Genomic DNA, 26,538 nt, shown 5'->3' on the forward strand with positions numbered 1-26,538 from the left:
CCATTATCATCCAGAAGGCAAAGTCAATACAGGTGCATCAAAGCTGGTACCGAGAGACTGAAAAACATCCTCTATCTCAAGGCCATCAGATTGTTAATCAGCCATCACTAACATAGAGAGGCTGCTGCCAACACACAGACTCTAATCACTGGCCACTTTAATAAATGGATTTAATAAAGGTATCACTAGTCACTTTAAAAAATGACAGTTTAATAATGTTTACATATCCTATATTACTCATCTCATATGTAAACTCAGCAAAATAAAAAACGGCCCTTTTTCAGGACCCTGTCTTTCAAAGATAACTCTAAAAAATCCAAATAACTTCACAGATCTTCATTGTAAAGGGTTTAAACACTGTTTCCCATGCTTGTTCAATGAACCATAAACAATTAATGAACATGCACCTGTGGAACGGTCGCTAAGACACTGACAGGTTACAGACGGTAGGAAATTAAGGTCACAGTTATGAAAACTTAGGACACTGAGACCTTTCTACTGACTCTGAAAAACACCAAAAGAAAGATGCCCAGGGTCCCTGCTCATCTGCGTGATCGTGCCTTAGGCATGCTGCAAGGAGGCATGAGGACTGCAGATGTGGCAAGGGCAATAAATTGCAATATCCGTACTGTGAGACGCCTAAGACAGCGCTACAGGGAAACAGCTGATCGTCCTTGCAGTGGCAGACCTTGTGTAACAACACCTGCACAGGATCGGTACATCTGAACATCACACCTGCGGGACAGGTACAGAATGGCAACAACAAATGCCCTAGTTACACCAGGAACGCACAATCCCTCAATCAGTGCTCACACTGTCCGCAATACGCTGCGAGAGGCTGGACTGAGGGCTTGTAGGCCTGTTGTATGGAAGGTCCTCACCAGACATCACCGGCAACAACGTCGCCTACGGGCACAAACTCACCGTCGCTGGACCAGACAGGACTGGCAAAAAGTGCTCTTCGCTGACTAGTTTGCGGTTTTGTCTCACCAGGGGTGTTGGTCGGATTCACGTTTATCGTTGAAGGAATGAGCGTTACACCGAGGCCTGTACTCTGGAGCGGGATCGATTTGGAGGTGGAGGGTCCGTCATGGTCTGGGGCGGTGTGTCACAGCATCATCGGACTGAGCTTGTTGTCATTGCAGTCAATCTCAATGCTGTGGGTTACAGGGAAGACAACCTCCATCATGTGGTACCCTTCCTGCAGGCTCATCCTGACATGACCCTCCAGCATGACAATGCCACCAGCCATACTGCTTTATTCTGTCCGTGATTTCCTGCAAGACAAGAATATCAGTGTTCTGCCGTGGCCAGCAAAGAGCTCGAATCTCAATTCCATTGAGCACGTCTGAGACATGTTGGATTGGAGGGTGAGGGCTAGGGCCATTCCCCTCAGAAATGTCCGTAAACTTGCAGGTGCCTTGGTGGAAGAGTGGGCTAACATCTCAAAGCAAGAACTGGCAAATCTGGTGCAGTCCATGAGGAGATGCACTGCAGTACTTAATGCAGCTGGTGGCCATACCAGATACTGACTGTTCACATGTCTGTGGAACTTGTTCAGTTTATGTCTCAGTTGTTGAATCTTGTTATGTTCATACAATATTTACACATGTTAAGTTTGCTGAAAATAAACGCAGTTGACAGTGAGAGGACATTTCTTTTCTTTGCTGAGTTTATATACTGTATTTTATACCATCTATTGCATCTTGCCTATGCCGCACGGCCATTGCGCATCCATATATTTATATGTACATATTCATATTCCATCCCTTTACATTTGTGTGTATAAGCTAGTCGTTGTGAATTTGTTAGATTACTTGTTAAATATTACTGCCGGAACTAGAAGCCCAAGCATTTCGCTACACTCGCATTAACATCTGGTAACCATGTGTATGTGACCAATACAATTGTATTTCATTTGATGAAAACCTGCTGCAGAGTGCTCAGGACCTCAGACTGGGGCGAAGGTTCACTTTCCAGCAGGACAATGACCATAAGCACACAGCCAAGACAACGCAGGAGTGGCTTCGGGACAAGTCTCTGAATGTCCTTGAGTGGCCCAGCCAGAGCCCTCACTTGAACCCGATCGACCATCTCTGAAGAAACCTGCAAAACGCTGTGCAGCAACGCTCCCCATCCAACCTGACAGAGCTTGAGAGGATCTGCAGAGAATAATGCGAGAAACTCCCCAAATACAGGTGTGCCAAGCTTGTCGCGTCATACCCAAGAAGACTCAAGTCCTTAATTGCTGCCAAAGGTGCTTCAACAAAGTACCGAGTAAAGGGTCTGAATACTTATGTAAATGTAACATATACGCGCATGATGCCCAAATTGCGGCCTTCCTTACCGTAGGGAACTTGTAATTGCCAAAATGAAGGACACTTGGAGTAAATAAGGGATACAAAGTTTGTTATGGTGTGTGGGGTGCATTTTCCTGGCATGGTTTAGGTCCACTTGTAGAATCTATGCCAAGGCGCATTGAAGCTGTTCTGCCAAGTTGTGGTCGCCAAACACCCTTTTAAGACACTATGTTGGTCTTTCTTTTATTTTGGCAGTTACCAGTATGTGCTTGTGATCAAATTTAAACCAGTTAATTTAAAAAAAGTATTGATCCTCTGTGGCTAAATTATTCTCTCTGGTGTATTTTGAACATTGAGACCGGGCTCCTGTGGTTGGATAAATTTGTAAAAAAAATAACGCAATTGTTTTTTGGCTCTTTTTTTGTTGAATTACTATTAATCAGTTTCCCAATCAAGGAAGGGCCCCAGTTACCCAAGTGGGCCCCCTACCTCCTCTCCTCCCACCATCTGACGATAAGCAGAGCGGCAGTAGGCAGCAACAGGCTGTCTACACTCATTGAGAGGGGCTCCTGAATCCTTCTGTGGTTGGCGGTTGCAGTAAATGTTTAAAAAATATATACAGTACTACATTTCTAATCTACTGTATATGTTTTTTTTTGCTGCCTCTTGGGCCCCCTTGAATAAATCCATCCCTGCCAGTACATTATGGGTTGTTGCTTGACTGGATCAAAAAGAAAAGAAAAAAAAGAGCAAAACAAGATAATATTCAGAAATAAGCATGAGTTAATCTGCCAAAATGAAGACAAAATGCTATGCCAGACATACAATTATTATTATGTAGAGGAACAACATACATGCAGTTGTTATCGGCAGCAGCCGAAAGAGAGATCCTCTACCTCTGATAGTTCTGGGTTACTGCCAGACTGAGCAAAACATAGTGTTAAAAGTCACATAATGATTAACTAGGCTATTGAATCACCAAGACTTATTATACATAATTTATTATAAATAATTTATACATACCTCCTCTCATTCAGCAAGTCTTCTAATTGCTTCATGAAACATGGTCCCCTAAATTGACTCCACACTGACATAAAAGTAACAATTAGCTAATTGCCAATGTCAGGCATGGTCTGTAGCTTTATTTGGCATATATATGTTTATATGCATCATGTTACGGGTATGCTTGTAATTGTAAAGAACTGGGGAGTTTTTTAGGGGGAAAGCACAGGCAAAGCTAAGCGAGCTAAGCACAGGCAAAATCAGAGGAAAACCTAGTTCAGTCTGCTCTCCACCAGACACTTGGAGATTAATTCACCTTTCAGCAGGACAATAACCTAAAACATAACGCCACATCTACACTGGAGTTGCTTACTAAGACGACAGTGAATGTTCGAGTTACAGTTTTGACTAAAATCTACTTGAAACAGTTGTATAGTAATGATCAACAAACAATTTGACAGTTTAAAGAATTTTGAAAAGAATAATGTGCAAATGTTGCACAATCCACGTGATAAAAGCACTTAGAGACTTAAGTAGAAAGTCTCACAGCTGTAATCGATGCCAAAGGTGCTTCTACAAAGTTTTGACTCAGGGGTGTGAATACCTATGTAAATTAGATATTTCGGAGAAAAAAAAGGAATTATTTAATAAATTTTGAAATCAGGCTGTAACAACTAAATGTGGAATAAGTCAAGGGGTATTAATAGTTTCTGAAGGCACTGTATAACCTTTTTTTAGTAAAGGGTTCTTTAATCTTGTCCAAAAAAACAAAAGGTTATATATAGAACCCCAAACAGCGCTTTTTTCTAAGTGTAGATTTTGGGATGTAGACTTAATTTAAAGTAACCTAATTAAGTTTTATTCCAGGACTAGCCTCATCTGTGTTTGGGGTAAACCAGCCATCAGTATGTTGATGGTTCTGACCATATAGCCCATATGAAACACATAATGATATCTGCTTGATTGGTGCAGTTTAAATGCTTAGTAAACAATTCAACTAGGCAGGCCTACATGAGATTTGACAGAAAAGCCACAGAAACCATACAATATTGGTTCCACATGTGCGCATAAACTCTGCCCTGAAAAAACATGTTTTAAAATAGGCTAAATACCTGTTTGGGAAAAGTGAAGGGAGTCTTCGACCCCATGGCCATTTCTGGGGACTAAAACAGCTTAATTGAGACTTCTCATGAAGTTTAATGACCTTGCACTAATTGATATGTTTAGTAAATTGGGCTACAATTATCAGTCACATGTAGTAGCTCAGTCTATGTTTTTTCTCACTCACAGAGCTGCCGGAAAGCCCCAGTCAGGCATTTGTATAATAGTGGGAATTGGAGGAGGGAGGTGGGCTTCTGAATACTGGAGAAGCCCCGCTTTGGGAATAGCCAGCCGCACTGGACAGACATCTCATTCCTGCCAATGCTGCTGTGCATCACTATTCATAAAGTAAGGGCAATGTGAACAGTAAACACTATGAGCGGTACGGCTCCGATTATGTGGTGTACAAAACCACCAACCTTAAAGGGCTTTCCAGACCGGAAGCTTTAGGTGGGAGCGCATTTTGCCAAAATATAGCAAACTCCTATTTATTTCTGCCTCGGCTGAGCGGCTTTCACGTGCACGAGCACCACCGATCGTGCCGCCTGGATCGAATTCCGCCCCCCACCTACAGTGGTTGCTCAACTAAAAGTTTTGAGATTATGCTGCGGGACATAGAGGTAATTTGTGGTTTAGTACGGTGCCCTGCATCACTGCTCCAGACCAGCGCAAGGGATGAGTTAGAGCACTGATTATGCTTACTGGAAAATACTCTTTAAAAATTAATGGAAGAGGCAAGTGGAAGGGGGAAAAGATAGCATTCAGGAGGTCAAGACAGACTTGCTCTGAGACAAGCATGGGGACTGGTCTCGATAAATCAATGAGATTTTTATTTAACTGAATCTCCGTTTGGGTATTGGTTAGACTACAATTAGGGTGTGGAAATGTAAGGATTATTTTAGCTCTTACTGTAGTACTGTAGCCTACTCCCGACCGATCACGTTGTACAACGCCATTATGGGCTATTAGCAGGACAATAGATACTTTGTGCAAGGCAATTAATCAGCATTAAAAACTTAGTGGATGGTGCCTCCCAAGTGGTGCAGCGGTCTAAGACACTGCATTGCAGTGCAAACTGCGTTGCTACAGATGCTGGATCGATACCAGTTCCGGCCTCGACCGGGAGATTCATGAGGCGACGGTGGGCTTTTGGTTTCTCTCCCTCTAAAAACAGAAATACATCATTGTAAATAACAAACTCTATTACTTTAACAAACTAGTAAGAATGTCTCACCCTATGTTCAAGAATGGCCTTTTTCCTCGTTCACTTTTGGTTATTTGAAAATGAAATCATCTCCAAAATATTGTTATTTTTTTCAAGTCCTCCACTGGCTGCTTCATTAAATAGTACCCGCAAAACACCCGTCTCAATGTCAACAGTGAAGAGGCGACTCCGGGATGCTGGCCTTCCTGGCAGAGTTGCAAAGAAAAAGCCATATCTCAGACTGGCCAATAAAAGAAAAAATTAAGATGGGCAAAACAACACAGACACTGGACAGAGGAACTCTGCCTAGAAAACCAGCATCCCGGAGTCGCCTCTTCACTGTTGATGTTGAGACTGGTGTTTTGCAGGTACTATTTATGACTTGAGGACTTGTGAGGCGTCTGTTTCTCAAACTAGACACTCTAATGTACTTGTTCTCTTGCTCAGTTGTGCACCGTGGCAGTCCCACTCCTCTTCCTATTCTAGTTCAAGCCAGTTTGCTCTGTTCTGTGAAGGGAGTAGTACACAGCGTTGCACAAGATCTTTAGTTTCTCTGCAATTTCTCGCATGGAATAGCTTTCATTTCTTAGAACAAGAATAGACTGACGAGTTTCAGAATAAAGTTCTTTGTTTTTGGCCATTTTGAGCCTGTAATCAAACCCACAAATGCTGATGCTCCAGATATTCAACTAGTCTAAAGAAGGCCAGTTTTATTGCTTCTTTAATCAGGACAACAGTTTTCAGCTGTGCTAACATAATTGCAAAAGGGTTTTCTGATTAACAATTTGCCTTATAAAATGATAAACTTGGATTAGATAACACAACGTGCCATTGGAACACAGGAGTGATGGTTGCAGATAATGGGCCTCTCTATGCCTATGTAGATATTACATAAAAATTAAAAAAATCTGCCATTTCCAGCTACAATAGTCATTTACAAAATTAACAATGTCTACACTGTATTTCTGATCAAGTTGATGTTATTTTAATGGACAAAAACTGTGCTTTTCGTTCAAAACCAAGGACATTTCTAAGTGACCCCAAACTTTGAGCGGTAGTATACAGTTGTTGCCAAAAGTTTTGAGAATGACACAAATATTAATTTTCACAAAGTCTGCTGCCTAAGTTCGTACGATGGCAATTTGCATATACTCCAGAATGTTATGAAAAGTGATCAGATGAATTGCAAAGTCCATCTTTTCCATGCAAATTTAACTGAATCCCCAAAAACATTTCCACTGCATTTCAGCTCTGCCACAAAAGGATTCTCTCGTTAACACAGGTGTGAGTGTTGACGAGGACAAGGCTGGAGATCACTCTGTCATGCTGATTGAGTTCGAATAAAAGACTGGAAGTTTCAAAAGGAGGGTGGTGCTTGGAATCATTATTCTTCCTCTGTGTACCATGGTTACCTGCAAGGAAACACGCGCCGTCATCATTGCTTTAAACAAAAAAGGCTTCACAGGCAAAGATATTGCTGCCAGTAAGATTGCACCTAAATCAACCATTTATCGGATCATCAAGAACTTCAAGGAGAGCGGTTCAACTGTTGTGAAGAAGGCTTCAGCGCGGCCAAAAAAGTCCAGCAAGCGCAAGGACTGTCTTCTAAAGTTGATTGAGCTGCGGGATCGGAGCACCACCAGTACAGAGCTTGCTCAGGAATGGCAGCAGGCAGGAGTAAGTGCATCTGCACGCACAGTGAGGTGAAGACTTTTGGAGGATGGCCTGGTGTCAAGAAGGGCAGCAAAGAAGCCACTTCTACCCAGGAAAAACATCAGGGACAGACTGATATTCTGCAAAAGGTACAGGGATTGGACTGCTGAGGACTGGGGTAAAGTCATTTTCTCTGATGAATCCCCTTTCGGATTGTTTGGAGCTTCCGGAAAAAAGCTTGTCCAGAGAAGACAAGGTGGGCGCTACCATCAGTCCTGTGTCATGCCAACAGTAAGAGACCATTCATGTGTGGGGTTGCTTCTCAGCCAAGGGAGTGGGCTCCCTCACAATTTTGCCTAAGAACACAGCCATGAATAAAGAATGGTACCAACACATCCTCCAAGAGCAACTTCTCCCAACCATCCAGGAACAGTTTGGTGACGAACAATGCCTTTTCCAGCATGATGGAGCACCTTGCCATAAGGCAAAAGTGATAACTAAGTGGCTCGGGGAACAAAACATCGATATTTTGGGTCCATGGCCAGGAAACTCCCCAGACCTTAATCCCATTGAGAACTTGTGGTCAATCCTCAAGAGGCAGGTGGACAAACAATCCCCCACAAATTCTGACAAACTCCAAGCATTGATTATGCAAGAATGGGCTGCCATCAGTCAGGATGTGGCCCAGAAGTTAATTGACAGCATGCTAGGGCGGATTGCAGAGGTCTTGAAAAATAAAAATTGATTCTTTGCATCAACTTCATGTAATTATCAATAAAAGCCTTTGACACTTATGAAATGCTTGTAATTATACTTCAGTATTCCATAGTAACATCTGACAAAATATCTAAAGAGACTGAAGCAGCAAACTTTGTGGAAATTAATATTTGTGTCATTCTCAAAACATTTGGCCGCGACTGTATATATAAGCAATTGTTCTTCCAGGACAGCCTTGTACGTGGCTTGATTCATGCGTCCTTCACAAAGACAAAGCAGCACCCCCAGATCATCACCGACCCTCCATCAAATTTCACAGTGGGTGTGATACATTGTGGCTTGTAGGCCTCTCCAGGTCTTGCACACACTGTGAAATTTGGTGGAGTCTCTGTGATGATCTGGGGGTGCTTCGGCAAGGCTGGAATCAGGCAGATTTGTCTTTGTGAAGGACGCATGAATCAAGCCACGTACAAGGCTGTCCTGGAAGAAAACTTGCTTCCTTCTGCTCTGACAATGTTCCCCAACTCTGTTTGGTTTTTACAGCAGGACAATGCTCCATGCCACACAGCCAGGTCAAGCAAGGTGTGGATGAAGGACCACCAGAACAAGACCCTGTCATGGCCAGCCCAATCTCCAGACCTGAACCCCATTGAAAACCTCTGGAATGTGATCAAGAGGAAGATGGATGGTCACAAGCCATCAAACAAAGCCGAGCTGCTTGAATTTTTGCACCAGGAGTGGCATAGTCACCCAACATCAATGTGAAAGACTGGTGGAGAGCATGCCAAGACACATGAAAGCTGTGACTGAAAATCAGGGTAATTCCACCAAATATTGATTTCTTAACTCTTCCTAAGATAAAACATTATTATTGTATTTGCATTATTTGAGATCTGACAACACTGCATATTTGTTTCTGCAAATAAGTGCTCTAAATGACAATACATTTATTTGGAATTTTGGAGAAATGTTGTCAGTAGTTAATAGACTAAATAAAAAATTTTTTTTTTACCCAAACACATACCTATAAATAGTAAAACCAGAGAAACTGATAATTTTGCAGTGGCCTCAATTTTTTCCAGAGCTGTATATGTTTATAGATGTGTGATGTGCATTTGATGTAATGATGCAGGGCTCATCCGTAAAAGTATTGATGCAGGGCACCAAAGGTTAAACAAAATAAGTAATAGTCAACTTGAGTTCTAACTTGATTTAAAAAAATCCTCAATAGTGGTAGAGACTCTGACTATGATGAACTCTGGAAGCCAACTCCAAAGAGACCACATTCAAATTCTCCATCCCCCACTCATTCAAACATAGGAACTGGTTCCTCCAGTCTGACCCCTGCTGCTGTCTCTGGCTCCACACCTACCCCATAATGGCAAAGCAAAAACAGATTTTTAGAAATTGCTGCAACAATTTTTTATGTTTTACCTTTGGCAGCGATTAAGTCTTCTTGGGTATGATGCTACAAGTTTGGCACACCTGTATTTGGGGAGTTTCTCCCATTCATATCTGCAGATCCACTCAAGGTCTGTCAGGGTGGATGGGGAGAGTCGCTGCACAGCTATTTTCAGATCTCTTTAGAGATGTTCGATCGTGTTCAAGTCCTGGCTGTGGCTGGTCCACTCAAGGACATTTAGAGTCTTGCCCTGAAGTCACTTCTGCGTTGTCTTGGCTGTGTGCTTAGGGCACATCACCCCAGCCTGAGATGATGCTGCCAACTCCATGCTTTACCGTAGGGATGGCCAGGTTCGCTCCAGACGTGACAATTGGCATTCAAGCCAAAGGGTTCCATCTTGGTTTCATCAGACCAGAGAATCTTGTTTCTAATGGTCTGTGTGTCTTTAGGTGCCTTTTGGCAAACTCCAAGTGGGCCTTCATGTGCCTTTTACTGAGGAGTGGCTTCCGTCTGGCCACTCTACCACAAAGGCCTGATTGGTGGAGTGCATTAGAGATGGTTGTCCTTCTGGAAGGTTTTCCCATCTCCACAGAGGAACTCTGGAGCTCTGTCAGAGTGACCATCGGGTTCTTCGTCACCTCCCTGACCAAGGTCTTTCTCCCCGGATTGCTCAGTTTGGCCGGGCAGCCAGGTATATGAAAAGTCTTGGTGGTTCCAAACTTCTTCCATTTAAGAATGATGGAGGCCACTGTTCTTGGGTACCTTCAGTGCTGCAGTAAGTTTTCGGTACCCTTCCCCAGATCTGTGCCTCGACACAGTCCTGTCTCGGAGCTCTACGGACAATTACTTCAACCTCATGGCTTGGTTTTTGCTCTGACATGCACTGTCAACTGTGGGACCTTATATAGACAGGTGTGTACCTTTCCAAATCATGTCCATTCAATTGAACCTCCCTGACCAAGGCCCTTCTCCCCCGATTGCTCAGTTTGGCCAGGCAGCCAGCTTGGCCAGGCAGCCAGAGACTTGGGGTTCCAAACTTCTTCCATTTATGAATGGGGTGTGAATACTTTCTGAAAGGGGAAAGGGAGAAACCTAGTCAGTTGTACAACTGAATGCATTCAACTGAAATGTGTCTTCCGCATTTAACCCAAACCCTCTGAATCAGAGTTACGGGGGGCTGCCATATACAACATCCACGTCTTTGGCGCCCGGAGAACAGTGGGTTAACCTCCTTGATCAGGGGTGGTTACTGACCCAACGCTCTAACCACTAGGCTACTGTGTTCCTGGGGACCTTCAATGCTGCAGACATTTTTTGGTACTGTTCCCCAGATCTGTGGCGAGACACAATCCTGTCTCGGAGCTCTATGGACAATTCCTTTGACCGTATCGCTTTATTTTGCATTGACATGCACTGTGAACTGTGGGACCTTATATAGACAGGTGTGTGCCTTTCTAAATCATGTCCAATCAATTAAATTTACCACAGGTTGACTCCAATCAAGTTGTAGAAACATCTGAAAGATGATCAATGGAAACAGAATGCACCTGAGCTCAATTTCAGGTCTCAATGGGCTGAATAAGGTATCTGTTTTTTTTCTTCTTCTGTTTAAAAAAAATTAATGTGCAAACATTTTTTGCTTTTTCATTATGGGGTATTGTGTGTAGATTGATGAATAAAAAAAAATCGAATAAATACATTTTAGAATAAGGCTGTAACATAAAATGCGGAAAAAGTCAAGGGGTCTGAATACTTTATGAATGCACTATAGTTATGATTCAGTTATGGAATTATTGGATTTTCCACTGCTGGGGACAGGCTACAAATTGTTTGTGGACAACTTTTACACAAGCCCTACCTTGTTTACAGACCTGAGGAAACTGAATATATGGTCTTGTGACACCATTTGTCCCAAAAGAATGGGTTTTCCAAAAACAAAAGTAAACGACATGCCTAAGAGGGCGGATAGGGGTAACATGCGACGGATTTGTAAAGATGACCTGCTCTTTGTAAAGTGGATGGATATGTTGTTGATCCAAGATGGCGTAGCAGTGAAGATGTGTTTTTGTTCGTCCTCTCGTGTATTTTTGTATTTTTCTTATTTTTTGTAAATATTTCAATTTTATTTTCCCTCTTTTCCATTTTAATTCGATTATACCTTCCGGTAACCTGCCTCACCCAATGTGATACGGAATCGCTATTATTTTAATTTTAGAACACATTCAAGAACCACCAGAAGCTAACAAGCTAATTAGCTACAAGCTATTTAGTCATTGTTAGCCACTGCTAGCGGCTTTTACCTTCTGCACAGATACCAACCCTGTTTTTAGCCTGGATAATAACCTGTTTTTAGCCTGGATAATACTCGCCAATCTACCAGTACTGGACTGTCTCTCCACTACAACGCCGGTTTCCTGCCGTAATCCCTGGACCACTACTTCTGATCTTCATAGCTAGCTAGTGGCAAACTTCCCTGCCACGGACCTAGCCGTGAGCCAGGCGCATCTCCCGGCTAGCAAACTAAATTCTACAATACCTCTTTGCCATCTGGCTTGGATCCTCTGTCAACACGGCGCCCCGCCGCACCACCACGACTGGTCTGCCGACAAATACTCCATCCGCTGTGCCTTCAACCGGCCTCCGTCGGAGCAGACGCTCCCACTAGCCCCGGGCTACTAACTTTAAACGCCGTGTCGCCCGCGTGCTAGAGTAGTGGCGACTACTCCGCGGCTTCCCTGTTCCATCTACTGCTGCCCCCTGGACACTATGATCACTTGGCTACATAGCTGATGCCTGCTGGACTGTCCATTAATCACGGTACTCCATTCTGTTTTTTAAATTTTTTTTATCTGTCGGTCCCAGCCGCGAACTCAGGCTCTGGGTGTATTTAATCCGACCCTCTCCAGTCAACGCCATTTTACCTGCTGTTGTTGTGTTAGCTGATTAGCTGTTGTTGTCTCACCTGTTGTCTTAGTTAGCTCTCCCAATCAATACCTGCGATTACTTTATGCCTCGCTGTATGTCTCTCTCAAATGTCAATATGCCTTGTATACTGTTGTTCAGGTTAGTTATCATTGTTTTAGTTTACAATGGAGCCCCTAGTTCCACTCTTCATACCCCTGACACCTCCTTTGTCCCACCTCCCACACATGCTGTGACCTCACCCATTATTACCAGCATGTCCAGAGATACAACCTCTCTTATCATCACTCAGTGCCTGGGCTTACCTCCGCTGTACCCGCACCCCACCATACCCCTGTCTGCACATTATGCCTTGAATCAATTCTACCACTCCCAGAAATCTGCTTCTTTTATTCTTTGTCCCCAACGCTTTAGGCGACCAGTTTTGATAGCCTTTAGCCGCACCCTCATCCTACTCCTCCTCTGTTCCTCGGGTGATGTGGAGGTAAACCCAGGCCCTGCATGTCCCCAGGCACCCTCATTTGTTGACTTCTGTGATCGAAAAAGCCTTGGTGTCATGCATGTCAACATCAGAGGCCTCCTCCCTAAGTTTGTTTTACTCACTGCTTTAGCACACTCTGCCAACCCCGATGTCCTTGCCGTGTCTGAATCCTGGCTTAGGAAGGCCACCAAAAATTCTGAGATTTCCATACCCAACTATAACATTTTCCATCAAGATAGAACTGCCAAAGGGGGAGGAGTTGCAATCTACTGCAGAGATAGCCTGCAAAGTAATGTCATACTTTCCAGGTCCATTCCAAAACAGTTCGAACTTCTAATTTTAAAAATGAATCTCTCCAGAAATAAGTCTCTCACTGTTGCCGCCTGCTACCAACCCCCCTCAGCTCCCAGCTGTGCCCTGGACATTATTTGTGAATTGATCGCCCCCCATCTAGCTTCAGAGTTTGTTCTGTTAGGTGACCTAAACTGGGATATGCTTAACACCCCGGCAGTAATACAATCTAAGCTAGATGCCCTCAATCTCACACAAATCATCAAGGAAACCACCAGGTACAACCCTAAATCCATAAACATGGGCATCCTCATAAACATTATCCTGACCAACTTGCCCTCCAAATACATCTCTGCTGTCTTCAATCAGGATCTCAGCGATCACTGCCTCATTGCCTGTATCCTCTACGGGTCCGCTGTCAAACAACCACCCCTCATCACTGTCAAACGCTCCCTAAAACACTTCTGCGAGCAGGCCTTTCTAATTGACCTGGCCCGGGTATCCTGGAAGGATATTGCCCTCACCCTGTCAGTTGAGGATGCCTGGTCATTCTTTAAAAGTAACTTCCTCACCATCTTAGATAAGCATGCCCCGCTCAAAAAATGCAGAACTAAGAACAGATATAGCCCTTGGTTCACTCCTGACCTGACTGCCCTCGACCAGCATAAAAACATCCTGTGGCGGACTGCAATAGCATCGAATAGTCCCCGCGATATGCAACTGTTCAGGGAAGTCAGGAACCAATACACGCAGTCAGTCAGGAAAGCAAAGGCTAGCTTTTTTTAAGCAGAAATTTGCATCCTGTAGCTCTAACTCCAAAAAGTTCTGGGACACTGTAAAGTCCATGGAGAACGAGAGCACCTCCTTCCAGCTGCCCACTGCACTGAGGCTAGGTAATACGATAAATCTATGATAATCAAAAACTTCAACAAGCATTTCTCAACAGCTGGCCATGCCTTCCACCTGGCTACTCCAACCTTGGCCAACAGCTCCGCCCTCCCCCCCGCAGCTACTCGCCCAAGCGAACCCAGCTTCTCCTTTACCCAAATCCAGATAGCAGATGTTCTGAACAGGCTGCAAAACCTGGACCCATACAAATCAGCTGGGCGTGACAATCTAGACCCTCTATTTCTGAAACTATCCGCCGCCATTGTCGCAACCCCTATTACCAGCCTGTTCAACCTCTCTTTCATATCGTCTGAGATCCCCAAGGATTGGAAAGCTGTCGCGGTCATCCCCCTCTTCAAAGGGGGAGACACCCTGGACCCAAACTGCTACAGACCTATATCCATCCTGCCCTGCCTATCTAAGGTCTTCGAAAGCCAAGTTAATAAACAGATCACTGACCATCTCGAATCCCAACGTACCTTCTCCGCTATGCAATCCGGTTTCTGAGCCGGTCACGGGTGCACCTCAGCTACGCTCAAGGTACTAAACGATATCATAACCGCCATCGATAAAAGACAGTACTGTGCAGCCGTCTTCATTGACCTGGCCAAGGCTTTCGACTCTGTCAATCACCATATTCTTATCGGCAGACTCAGTAGCCTCGGTTTTTCTGATGACTGCCTTGCCTGGTTCACCAACTACTTTGCAGACAGAGTTCAGTGTGTCAAATCGGAGGGCATGTTGTCCAGTCCTCCGGCAGTCTCTATGGGGGTACCACAGGGTTCAATTCTCTGACTCTTTTCTCTGTATATATCAATGATGTTGCTCTTGCTGCGGGCGATTCCCTGATCCACCTCTACGCAGACGACACCATTCTTTATACATCTGGCCCTTCCTTGGACACTGTACTATCTAACCTCCAAACGAGCTTCAATGCCATACAACACTCCTTCTGTGGCCTCCAACTGCTCTTAAACGCTAGTAAAACCAAATGCATGCTTTTCAACCGTTCACTGCCTGCACCCGCCCGCCCGACTAGCATTACCACCCTGGACGGTTCCGACCTAGAATATGTGAACATCTATAAATACCTAGGTGTCTGGCTAGACTGTAAACTCTCCTTTCAGACTCATATTAAACATCTCCAATCCAAAATCAAATCAAGAATCGGCTTTCTATTTCGCAACAAAGCCTTTTTCACTCACGCCGCCAAACTTACCCTAGTAAAACTGACTATCCTACCGATCCTCGACTTCGGCGATGTCATCTACAAAATAGCTTCCAATACTCTACCCAGCAAACTAGATGCAGTTTATTATAGTGCCATCCGTTTTGTTACTAAAACACCTTATACCACCCACCACTGCGACCTGTATGCTCTAGTCGGCTGGCCCTCGCTACATATTCGTCGCCAGACCCACTGGCTCCAGGTCATCTATAAGTCCATGCTAGGTAAAGCTTATCTCAGTTCACTGGTCATGATAACAACACCCACCCGTAGCACGCGCTCCAGCAGGTATATCTCTCTGATCATCCCAAAAGCCAACACCTCATTTGGCCGCCTTTCCTTCCAGTTCTCTGCTGCCTGTGACTGGAACGAATTGCAAAAATCGCTGAAGTTGGAGACTTATTTCCCTCACCAACTTTAAACATCTGCTATCTGAGCAGCTAACCGATCGCTGCAGCTGTACATAGTCCATCTGTAAACAGCCCACCCAATTTACCTACCTCATCCCCTTACTGTTTTTATTTATTTACTTTTCTGCTCTTTTGCACACCAGTATCTCTACTTGCACATGATCATCTGATGATTTATCACTCCAGTGTTAATCTGCTAAATTGTAATTATTCGCTCCTATGGCCTATTTATTGCCTGCCTGCCTACCTCATGGCTTTGCACACAATGTATATAGACAAATGTTTTATTTTATTTTTGTATTATTTTTTTCCTACTGTGTTATTGACTTGTTTATTGTTTACTCCATGTGTAACTCTGTGTTGTTGTCTGTTCACACTGCTATGCTTTATCTTGGCCAGGTCGCAGTTGTAAATGAGAACTTGTTCTCAACTAGCCTACCTGGTTAAATAAAGGTGAAATAAAAAATAAATGTAAAAAATAAAAAATACCAGAGAGGTGGTCATGTGCTTCAGTATCCACAAATCGTACAGTGGTGATCACGTAAGCAGGCGTGTGAAGGACGCTAATGGGGTATGGACCAAGAAAAATGTCCCTGCTGCTGTAAAGGATTACAACAAGAGCATGGGAGGTGTGGACCTGTCAGACGTGCTGATAGGCTACTACAATGTTCTCCACAGACAATTAAATGTTACAAGACTTTGTTCTATCACTTCATCGACATTGCTAATGCATTCATCCTCCAGAAAGAAATTGTCAAGAGCTGTGGATATACACAGTGGTTCCTCCTATAAAAGTTGTGAGTTTAAGCCGTGGGATTTAGAGGTAATTTGTGGTTTAGCACGGTACCCTGCATCACCACTTCATCGCTCCAGACCAGCGTAAGGGGCAGTTAGAGCACTGATTATGCTTTTGTGTCCTACTGTGTCTCTAACTGACAATGAATGGGTGACATAAACCTAAATAGAGACTGATAAATTGGGCCCAACTTCAGTATCACCTACTGAAACTGTTGATACACTAAAGTTTTTATTATTTTATTTTGTTAGGATTATTTTGCTCTTACTGTAGTACTGTAGGCCACTCCCGACCAGTCACGTTCTACAGCACCTGAGTGGTGCAATGGTCTAAGACACTGTTTCCACAGTGCAAGCTGTGTTGCTATAGATGCGGGTTCAATACCCATGCGGTCCTCGACTGGGAGACCCATGAGATGACTGTAGGATTTTGGTTTTTCTCCCTAAAACAGAAATAAATCATTCTAAATAACAAACTGGCTTTATTTACAAATTAGTAACAATGTCTCACCCCATGTTCAAGAATGGCCTTTTTCCTCACTCATTTTACGTTATTTGAAAACAAAATATTCCAAATATTTAAGGTGCATTGCACTAATAATAGCGCTGACTAGGGAAACATTCCCGCTGTTCTGTTCTTAGTGTCAGTCGGCACGTTCAAACTAAAACAATGTAGCAAATGTATTTATGCTTTTATTAATAAAATGATAAAAATACTCCTTCAAAATGTCGATGTTTATTTAGTTATGGATCCATAATGAATTACTATGGGAATAAATATCACTGAATTACAGAAATATCCTCCAATCCTCTATATGTAATTATTGGCGGAGAGTCAGGTCGATATTTTTCGATATACTGTAGGCCTACCATAGACGACATGAGTCTCACTAGTGTTGCGTAATGTGCTGTTAAAAGCGGTGTAGGTCTTATTTACTTAAAGAACATATTGAAGTTAGATGCAATAGCCTACAACTATTTTAGCACCGTTTCGCGCTGCTCTGAGACAAGCATGTGTCGTGACGTTGTATTAGTTAATGTGACGACTGCTGCTCATCGAAGGATTAACGGTTTATAATTGCGTGATTAAATGAATCAGGCAATTATTAGTGACCAGTGTTCCATGACTATGTACTATCAGGTTGTGACAACTAGGTGACTAAGTCTATTGTTGTGCTATTATTGTTGTTATTATTTTTTATTTAACCTTTATTTAACTAGGCAAGTCAGTTAAGAACAAATTATTATTTACAATGACGGCCTACCAAAAGGCCTCCTGCAGGGATGGAGCTGGGATTAAAAATATAAATGTAGGACAAAACACACATGACGACAAGAGACACCACAACACTACCCAAAGAAAGACCGAAGACAACACAGCATGGCAGCAACACATGACAACACAGCATGGTAGCAACACAATATGACAACCACACGGTAGAAGCACAACATGGTAAACATTATTGGGCACAGACAACAGCACAAACGGGCAAGAAGGCAGAGACAATACATCACGGGAAGGAGCCACAAGTGTCAGTATTACAAGGGGTATTAAAAGGGGTAAGCTAGCTAATGTCACATTCAGACTCTTTTAGAGTCAAATGGCAAGTGCTCTCAAGGACCTCAGCTACCCGAGCCACAGCCTGTTCACTCTGCTACCATCCAGAAAGATAGGTCAGTACAGATGCATCAAAGCTGGGACCGAGAGACTGAAAAACAGATTCTATCTCACAGGCTGTGGTTTGGGTGGCTAAGGTCCTTGAGAGATTAGAGTCAAATGTGTCTGTTCCCTCAAAGTGAACTTAAACCTATATCTCCAGCAGCTCAACAGGCAGGGCACACGTAAAAAGAAGGGGGTGATCAAAAAAACGAGTGGTGGATTTAATAACGGCTGTAGATATTGTCAGTGGGGGCCAGAGAGGAGCACTACAGGGACCATGCCAGCATCTGCACCTCACCCATTAGCTAGCTCACCCCTTCTAATAACACATGGCGCTGGTGATCTACAATCCACCAATCACGAGGAAGTGTGATGTAAACAATGAATAGATGCGGCATACTCATGCTCTTCAGCCTTTGTGGCTGTGTTATCTAGTGGGAACCCTTTAGCACGGTAGGCGCTGGTGCTTGTTGCCGTGGTCTTAAAACGAAAGAGAAAATCATACCTGCTTGCTCTAATTGTGTAGTACCTCGTCTGTACTCCGTTTTGTTTTGCCAACTTTTTGGTATGTTCTCTGTGAAGTAGGCTACGGGAGTGTTGTAACTTCTTCCACCTTGGCTTAGTGTTGGCACGCTAGCTGGAAACGATCTATTTTTGAATTTTCTCGCTATATAGCTATTGGATTTCTCTTCCCCCCCACTTGCTTTGGTGGGCCTGCACTCTTAAAAGTTTTACCATCAAATGGGCCCAGCCAACAATCTGTAAGTCTTTGCTCTCTATTTGCTTTTGATATGCAGTTATGATTTAGTTGTGGCGGTAGGCTAATAGCTAGTTAGCTAAAGAGCTAACACTAGCTGGCCGGCTAGCTTGCTGGCTAAGTTAACTGCATATACAGTGCATTCGGAAAGTATTCAGACCCCTTCCCCTTTCCGTTACAGCCTTATTCTTAAATGGATTAAATAAATGTTTTCCTCATCAATCTACACACAATACACCCATAATGACAAAGCGAAAACAGGTTTAAAAAAATGCTTGCAAGGAGACTCGAAAATTGAGCTTAGGTGCGTTCTGTTTCCATTGATCATCCTTGAGATGTTTCTACAACTTGATTGGAGTCCACCTGTGATAAATTCAATTGAATGGACATGATTTGGAAAGGCACACACCTGTCTATATAAGGTCCCACAGTTGACAGTGCATGTCAGAGCAAAAACTAAGCCACGAGGTCGAAGTAATTGTCCGTAGAGCTCCGAGACAGGACTGTGTCGAGGCACAGATCTGGGGGGTGGGTACAGAAAACTTACTGCAGCACTGAAGGTACCCAAGAACAGTGGACTCCATCATTCTTAAATGGAAGAAGTTTGGAACCACCAAGACTTTTCATATACCTGGCTGCCCGGCCAAACTGAGCAATCCGGGGAGAACGGCCTTGGTCAGGGAGGTGACGAAGAACCCGATGGTCACTCTGACAGAGCTCCAGAGTTCCTCTGTGGAGATGGGAAAACCTTCCAGAAGGACAACCATCTCTGCAGCACTCCACCAATCAGGCCTTTATGGTAGAGTGGCCAGACAGAAGCCACTCCTCAGTAAAAGGCAGATGACAGCCCGCTTGGAGTTTGTCAAAAGGCACCTAAAGGACTCAGACCATGAGAAACTAAATTATCTGGTCTGATGAAACCAAAATTGAACTCTTTGGCCTGAAAGCCAAACGTCACGTCTGGAGGAAACCAGGCACCATCTCTATGGTGAAGCACGGTGGTGGCAGCATTATGCTGTGGGGCTGTTTTTCAGCGGCAGGGAAAGGAGAGACTAGTCAGGATCGAGGCAAAGATGAACGGAGCAAAGTACAAAGAGATCCTTGATGAAAACCTGCTCCAAAGCGCTCAGGACCTCAGACTGGGGCAAAGGTTCACCTTCCAACAGGACAACGCAGGAGTGGCTTTGGGGCAAGTCTCTGAAGTCCTTGAGTGGTCCAGCCAGAGCCTGGACTTGAACCCGATTGAACATCCCTGGAGAGACCTGAAAATAGCTGTGCAGTGACACTCCCCATCCAACCTGACAGATCTGCAGAGAAGAATGGGAGAAACTCCCCAAATACAGGTGTGCCAAGCTAGTAGTGTCATACCCAAGACGACTCAAGACTGTAATCGCGGTCAAAGGTGCTTCAACAAAGTACTGAGTAAAAGGCCTGAATACTTATGGATAGCGCATTCGTTAAGTATTCAGACCTATTCCCTTTTCCACATTTTGTTACTTTACAGCCTTATTCTAAAATGTATTAAATTCATTTTTTCTCTCATCAATCTACACACAATAACAAAGCGAAAAGGGATTTTTAAGAAAGTTTTTCAAATGTATTAAAAAATAAAACAAAATGTGGAAAAACTCAAAAGGGTCTGAAAATTTCCCGAATGCACTTTATCTAATATTTGATAACTGGTTAGCTGGTGTTATGTACTTCCAAAGCTTTGGTTAACTCTCATATAGCTATAAGCTAGGTGTTGATAGAAACTGGGTGACTCATTCAGTGCTAACGTAATGTTAGCAGGTTAGTAGGGCTAACACTAACACGGAACCCAAACGTGCGCCATCGTGCATACATTTATTTTGTCCCCCTAAACGAAACGCGATCACGACACGAAGGTTAAAATATCTAAACAAACTCTGAACCAATGACATTAATTTGGGGACAGATCGAAAATCATTAAACAACATGTATGGCAATTTAGCTATTTAGCTTTCACTTGCTAGCTAATTTGTCCTATTTAGCTAGCTTGCTGTTGCTAGCTAATTTGTCCTAGGATATAAACATTGACATTCTGGATGGCAGGATAAGACTAACATGGCCATGCAGTCATGGAGCGTAGAGCTGAGGATAGCCAAAGTGTAATGAATAAAATATTACACCTAAACAGGTGTCGTGGGGGGGTCTCCAACATATTACAATTTAAAAGGCAATTTTTTTTTAATTACAAGTTAAAAAAACTATAATCCTTTAAATTCTGCTTGGCATGTATCATTCTAAGAAACAAGAGAGGTGATGGCTAAAGTCAAAACCTGGCAGTATTAGTATTGGTACCTATCGATTCATAGTTCATAAGGCTAGATTATGCATTCAACTCCAGGCTCCTAATTAAGGGCCAGAAAGGGACCTAAACTAAGCTAGGTTCACTGGTTTTAAAGAGAGAAGGAAATCAGTAGAAGAAACCACAATCCTTAAGGACTAGAGTTGAACACCTTTGGTCTAAATGTCTGGTCTGCAGCCAGCCTCAGCAGCCAAACAGTTTGAACATCTCAACTGATTCCAAGAGGAACAATTGCACTGTGGTCAATACAAAAATGCTACACAAGAGGTTCAAACTAGTGCTGCCATCAAACTCCTCAGTTTTATATTGGGCCCACTCACCTGTAAAGCAGGTTACATTGAAGGAGTGTAGAGACAACTGGGAAAGGATGACTGGCAGTCATGAGAAGGCTGTGAAATAAAACACATTGCTGTCAAGTCAGGTGTTGGAATTCATCAGATTCTATTTCTGATGGTACTGACCTCATCCCCAGGTGTGCATAACTGGCACCTAGAGCCTGGTAATAATATGCTACAAAGAGAGACTTGAAAGGGGTGTGGTTAAAATTTAGTCTGGAGAGGGAGCGAGCCTGCTACAGATGGTGAAAATTGGTAATCAATCAAAATAAATGTTCTATCACACTGACCATATTATTTTTGGGTAGCCCAATTGATTCTGAGTTTGGGAATATAGTTTATATGTGAGAACTATTTCTAAGATGCGTCCGATTTTCCAAACTCACTTCCTTGTAAAAATCAGTTGCGCTGCTCGCGCTTTGAAGTCCACAATGAAAGTGAGGGAGGGGTTCTTAGGGTTACACTAGATGGTGGTCTGTGAGATCAGCCAATTAAAACTGGTGGCTGTTTTCGCCGCTCCTGCCAAGTCCCGTTCTGAGGCGGTGTGAAACCAGACGTCTCGACAGACTGGTGGGCGAGACTATGATGGCACAAATATCACCTCCATACTGGTAACGGTTGTTAGCTCTTGTACTGTTCCAAATGGATTCCAGCATCAACGGATTCTATGACAATAATAACAGAACACATCATTTGTCTAACATCAAATAGTGCAACTTTCATCTGCACTGAGGGACTCAAGTTCTGTAGCCACTGGAGGTGTACCTGTGGATGTATTTCAAGGCCTACCTTCAAACTCAGTGCCTCTTTGGATGACATCATGGGAAAATCAAAAGAAATCAGCCAAGATGTCAGAAGAAAAATTGTAGACCTCCACAAGTCTGGTTCATCCTTGGGAGCAATTTCCAAACGCCTGAAGGTACCACGTTCATCTGTACAAACAATAGTACGCAAGTATAAACACAATGGGACCACGCAGCAGTCATACCGCTCAGGAAGGAGATGCATTCTGTCTCCTAGAGATGAACGTACTTTGGTGTGAAAAGTGCAAATCAATCCCAGAACAACAGCAAAGGACCTTGTGAAGATGCTGGAGGAAACAGGTACAGAAGTATCTATATCCACAGCAAAACAAGTTCTATATCGACATAACCTAAGAGGCCACGCAGCAAGGAAGAAGCCACTGCTCAAAAACCGCCATAAAAAAGCCAGACCGTTTTCAACTGCACATGGGGACAAAGGTCGTACTTTCTGGAGAAATGTCCTCTGGTCTGATGAAACAAAAATAGAACTGTTTGGCCATAATGACCATCGTTATGTTTGGAGGAAAAAGGGGGATGCTTGCAAGCCAAAGAACACCATCCCAACCGTGAAGCACGGGGGTGGCAGCATCATGTTGTGGGGGTGCTTTTCTGCAAGAGGGACTGTTGCACTTCACAAAATAGATGGCATCATGAGGCAGGAAAATTATGTGGATATATTGAAGCAACATCTCAAGACATCAGTCAGGAAGTTAAAAGCTTGGTCGCAAATGGGTCTTCCAAATGGACAATGACCCCAAGCATACTTCCAAAGCTGTGGCAAAATGGCATAAGGACAACAAAGTCAAGCAATTGGAGCGGCAAGCACAAAGCCCTGACCTCAACCCTGTAGAAAATGTGTGGGCAGAACTGAAAAAGCGTGTGCGAGCAAGGAGGCCTACAAACCTGACTCAGTTACACCAGCTGTGTCAGGAGGAATGGGCCAAAATTCACTGAACTTATTGTGGGACGCTTGTGGAAGGCTACCCGAAACGTTTAACCCAAGTTAAACAATTTGAAGGCAATGCTACCAAATACTAATTGAGTGTATGTAAACTTCTGACCCACTAGGAATGTGATGAAAGAAATTAAAGCTGAAATAAATCATTCTCTCTACTATTCTTCTGACATTTCACATTCTTAAAATAAAGTGGTGATCCTAACTGACCTAAAACAGAATTTTTTTACATGAATTAAATGTCAGGAATTGTGAAAACCTGAGTTGAAATTTATTTGGCTAAAGTGTATGTAAACTTCCGAGTGTATTTTATCTTCTTTAGGTCGAGTTCCACTCTGAACACTATGACAAAAACACTAAAGACTAAATGGCTCTCCTCCAGCAACAGTTAAATCTTTAATCTAGGGTCAGCTACCTCAGGGGCACACAAAATAAATGCAGGCTCATCTTTATTTACAATTCCACTTAAGAATATGTTTCCTTTGCTAATACAGCAGCTTTTATTACTTCTGCCAACCCTTGCCTACACACTACTCAATTAGGGGACACCTTGAGGTCATTATGGAATAATTACTCATTTGTTATTGATGACAAATGTGCTTTTGGCATGGGAACCACTGTCTATTAGCGCAGTGCAAGTGCAGTAGAGCCGTGCCAGTAATTCCCATGCCGACATCCCATGTAGTGGATCCGCTTGGCTTCCTGTCTCCCAACTTTTAAAATGCCCATTTAGCACTCCCATTCTGATCATCAATTTAAAGCAGAGGTCATCTGATGTGTAATTACTGGAAGACTTTAAGGGGTTGACGTCATCGTCTGCATCCCAAATGGCACCCTATTTCCTATATAGTGCACTACTTTTGAAAAAAGAGTTGTGCACTATGTAAGGAATAAGATGCCATTTGGGACAAAGCCTTTCTCTTTTCGAAACACATGACCATCTGGGGCTAGGGCTTGATGGCAACAGTCATAAAGGATTAGGCCGCAAGTCGACAGACTTCTACAACTTTGTTTGCTAATGTGTTTTACTGCATAAGTGAGGGGATGGGGGCATGTATTTCACTAATGGACTAAATTAAGAATGACAGACCAGAAAAGACATTAGATTTATGGTATTTTTTTCTGGCAGAAAACTAGTTTTTACATTTGCTGTCCACATGCAATCATCATTTGTCCTTCTATTCCTGGAAAAAAATCAAATATAATCAGATTAAATTCATACTCAATCTTGAGAGAGTAGATTTAATTGAAGCACGGTATACAGCAACAAAGAAAACTGTTAGGGAGATTGACAAATCATTATACAGATAAACTTTTTAACTGTACAAAAATAAAGATTCTATATTTTCACAAAAGCAATTGTGGCAAATTACTGAGTCAAACAACTAAGAAAGCATAGAAATAAACAAGTGAGAATATATATTGTCTCTACTCATGTTTATGGCATATAAAACTTTATACTTAAGGTATCTAAATCAAACTGTATGCTACAGAAAGATTAACTTGTTAGTCCAGTGATATGGCTCTTTGGGTAACTCCACAGTTAAACTAATTTGCCATTGAAAAGGCAGCAAACATCTAAAAACAGGAATGTGCATTACAATAGCCCAAATGGTATCAACTGCCCTAGAAACAAACAAATGACTTGACTTTTAAATACAAGGTTATCTGTGCATATGAGAAAAATGTACACAAAAATCATAGGTTAAAGTATGTCTTGTCATCAGAAAAAATTGTAGGGAGTAATCATTCAACGAATCATAGCATACATTCTTTCTTACACAAAAACAATTATGTTAGCGAGAAACAAAGTGTACTGGTTGGGATACTGTGGGAGCTAGGCAGTTCAAAAATATAAATAAATCACACGTTACATTTGCCATACGAAAACAAATATTTTGAACAGGTAGAATGAAAGCGGCTTAGCAGTCTTGAGCACAGAAGACATGCTGGGTTTATATTTGCACTTGGTGAGAGATGCAACACCAAATTTCAAAACAACATTTTCCATATAAGCAGTGAATACATCAAATTGGGAGAGCATCCGTGTGAATATTACACTAACAATCCTTATTCAACAAATATACTTAAATACCCATGTACATGAGGATACATACATAAGATTAAATCAAACACAGGCTTAAAGCATTTATTACACTTAGGCTTAAAACTAGGATGTCTAATGTAAGAATAATAACTCATTTATCAGCATATGTGTCTCAAAACCGAAATTAGATATCGCACCTTCCAGAACAGAAAACAAAACAATGACACAGAAGAATAACATGATTGAATAAGAAATGACAGATACCATACCAGGAATTTAGTTAGAAATTAAAACTTTTTTTCAACAATCACACATTACATTTCAATCTCTCAAAATTTAAAATGTTCTACGTAAAAACACAAATCAAAAAGCAAACGCATGCTTAAAACATGATCGTTCACAAAAACAAAACTGTCATTATACTCAATCCTCAAGACTGCTAAGCCAATACCATTGTATTGCAAAAACTAGACAAAATAGATTATACGACATCTTGTTCAAAGACACATACATACATAAAAAAAAAAAAAAAAAGTATACTCAAGACAAGTATATCCCAAAATTGCCAAGTAAAATATCAGTTTTTAGGTTGAGTTATTCTACAGCGAATGCATTACAAAAAGGAAAGGTACGACGCAAAGTTTTGAAAATATACTTTAGAAAAGTCAATAGTACTGTTAATAGTTCTCTTTTCGTCTCAATGATTCCAAAGTCTTAAATAGATGGGTGTCCACTCTAATGCTCCTGGAAGACATTTTAAAAAGGAAAATGTTATGTAGTTTACCATGTACGCAAGAGCACATCCCAATACACACATGCATGTAAACTTTTCAAGACTTGCCAGTAATAGTTTTAACATAGACTGAGTGTACAAAACATTAAGAACAGCTGTGATCCCTTATTGACGTCACTTGTTAAATCCACATCAATCAGTGTAGATGAAGGGGAAGAGAAAGATTAAGGATTTTAAAGCCTTGATACAATGACACATTATTATTGTGTATGTGTGCCATTCAAAGGGTGAATGTGTAAGACAAAAGATTTAAGTGCCTTTGAATGGGGTATGGTAGTATGTGTCAAGAACTTCAATGCTGCTGGGTTTTTCACGCTTAACAGTTTCCCGTGTGTATCAATACCGGTCCACCACCCAAAGGACATCAAGCCAACTTGACACAACTGTGGGAAGCATTGTAGTCAACACGGGTCAGCATCCCTGTGGAACGCTTTGGACACCTTGTAGAGTCCATGCCCCAACGAA

General features: G+C 42.5%; 1 protein-coding gene across 2 annotated transcripts in view; it reads right to left on the bottom strand.

Annotated features, from left to right (window-relative positions):
• Positions 1–24,443: 24,443 nt before the first annotated feature.
• LOC129853976 (far upstream element-binding protein 3-like) overlaps positions 24,444–26,538 on the bottom strand; it is a 91,932-nt gene continuing 89,837 nt past the window's right edge. For both annotated transcript variants that reach the window (XM_055920550.1, XM_055920549.1), the window contains exon 18: positions 24,444–26,024. In XM_055920550.1, the coding sequence (XP_055776525.1) occupies positions 26,016–26,024 (9 nt within the window). In that variant the 3' untranslated portion in view covers positions 24,444–26,015. The remainder of the gene's footprint in view (positions 26,025–26,538) is intronic.

Source organism: Salvelinus fontinalis, chromosome 4 (genome assembly GCF_029448725.1).
Source record: "Salvelinus fontinalis isolate EN_2023a chromosome 4, ASM2944872v1, whole genome shotgun sequence".
NCBI lineage: Eukaryota > Metazoa > Chordata > Actinopteri > Salmoniformes > Salmonidae > Salvelinus > Salvelinus fontinalis.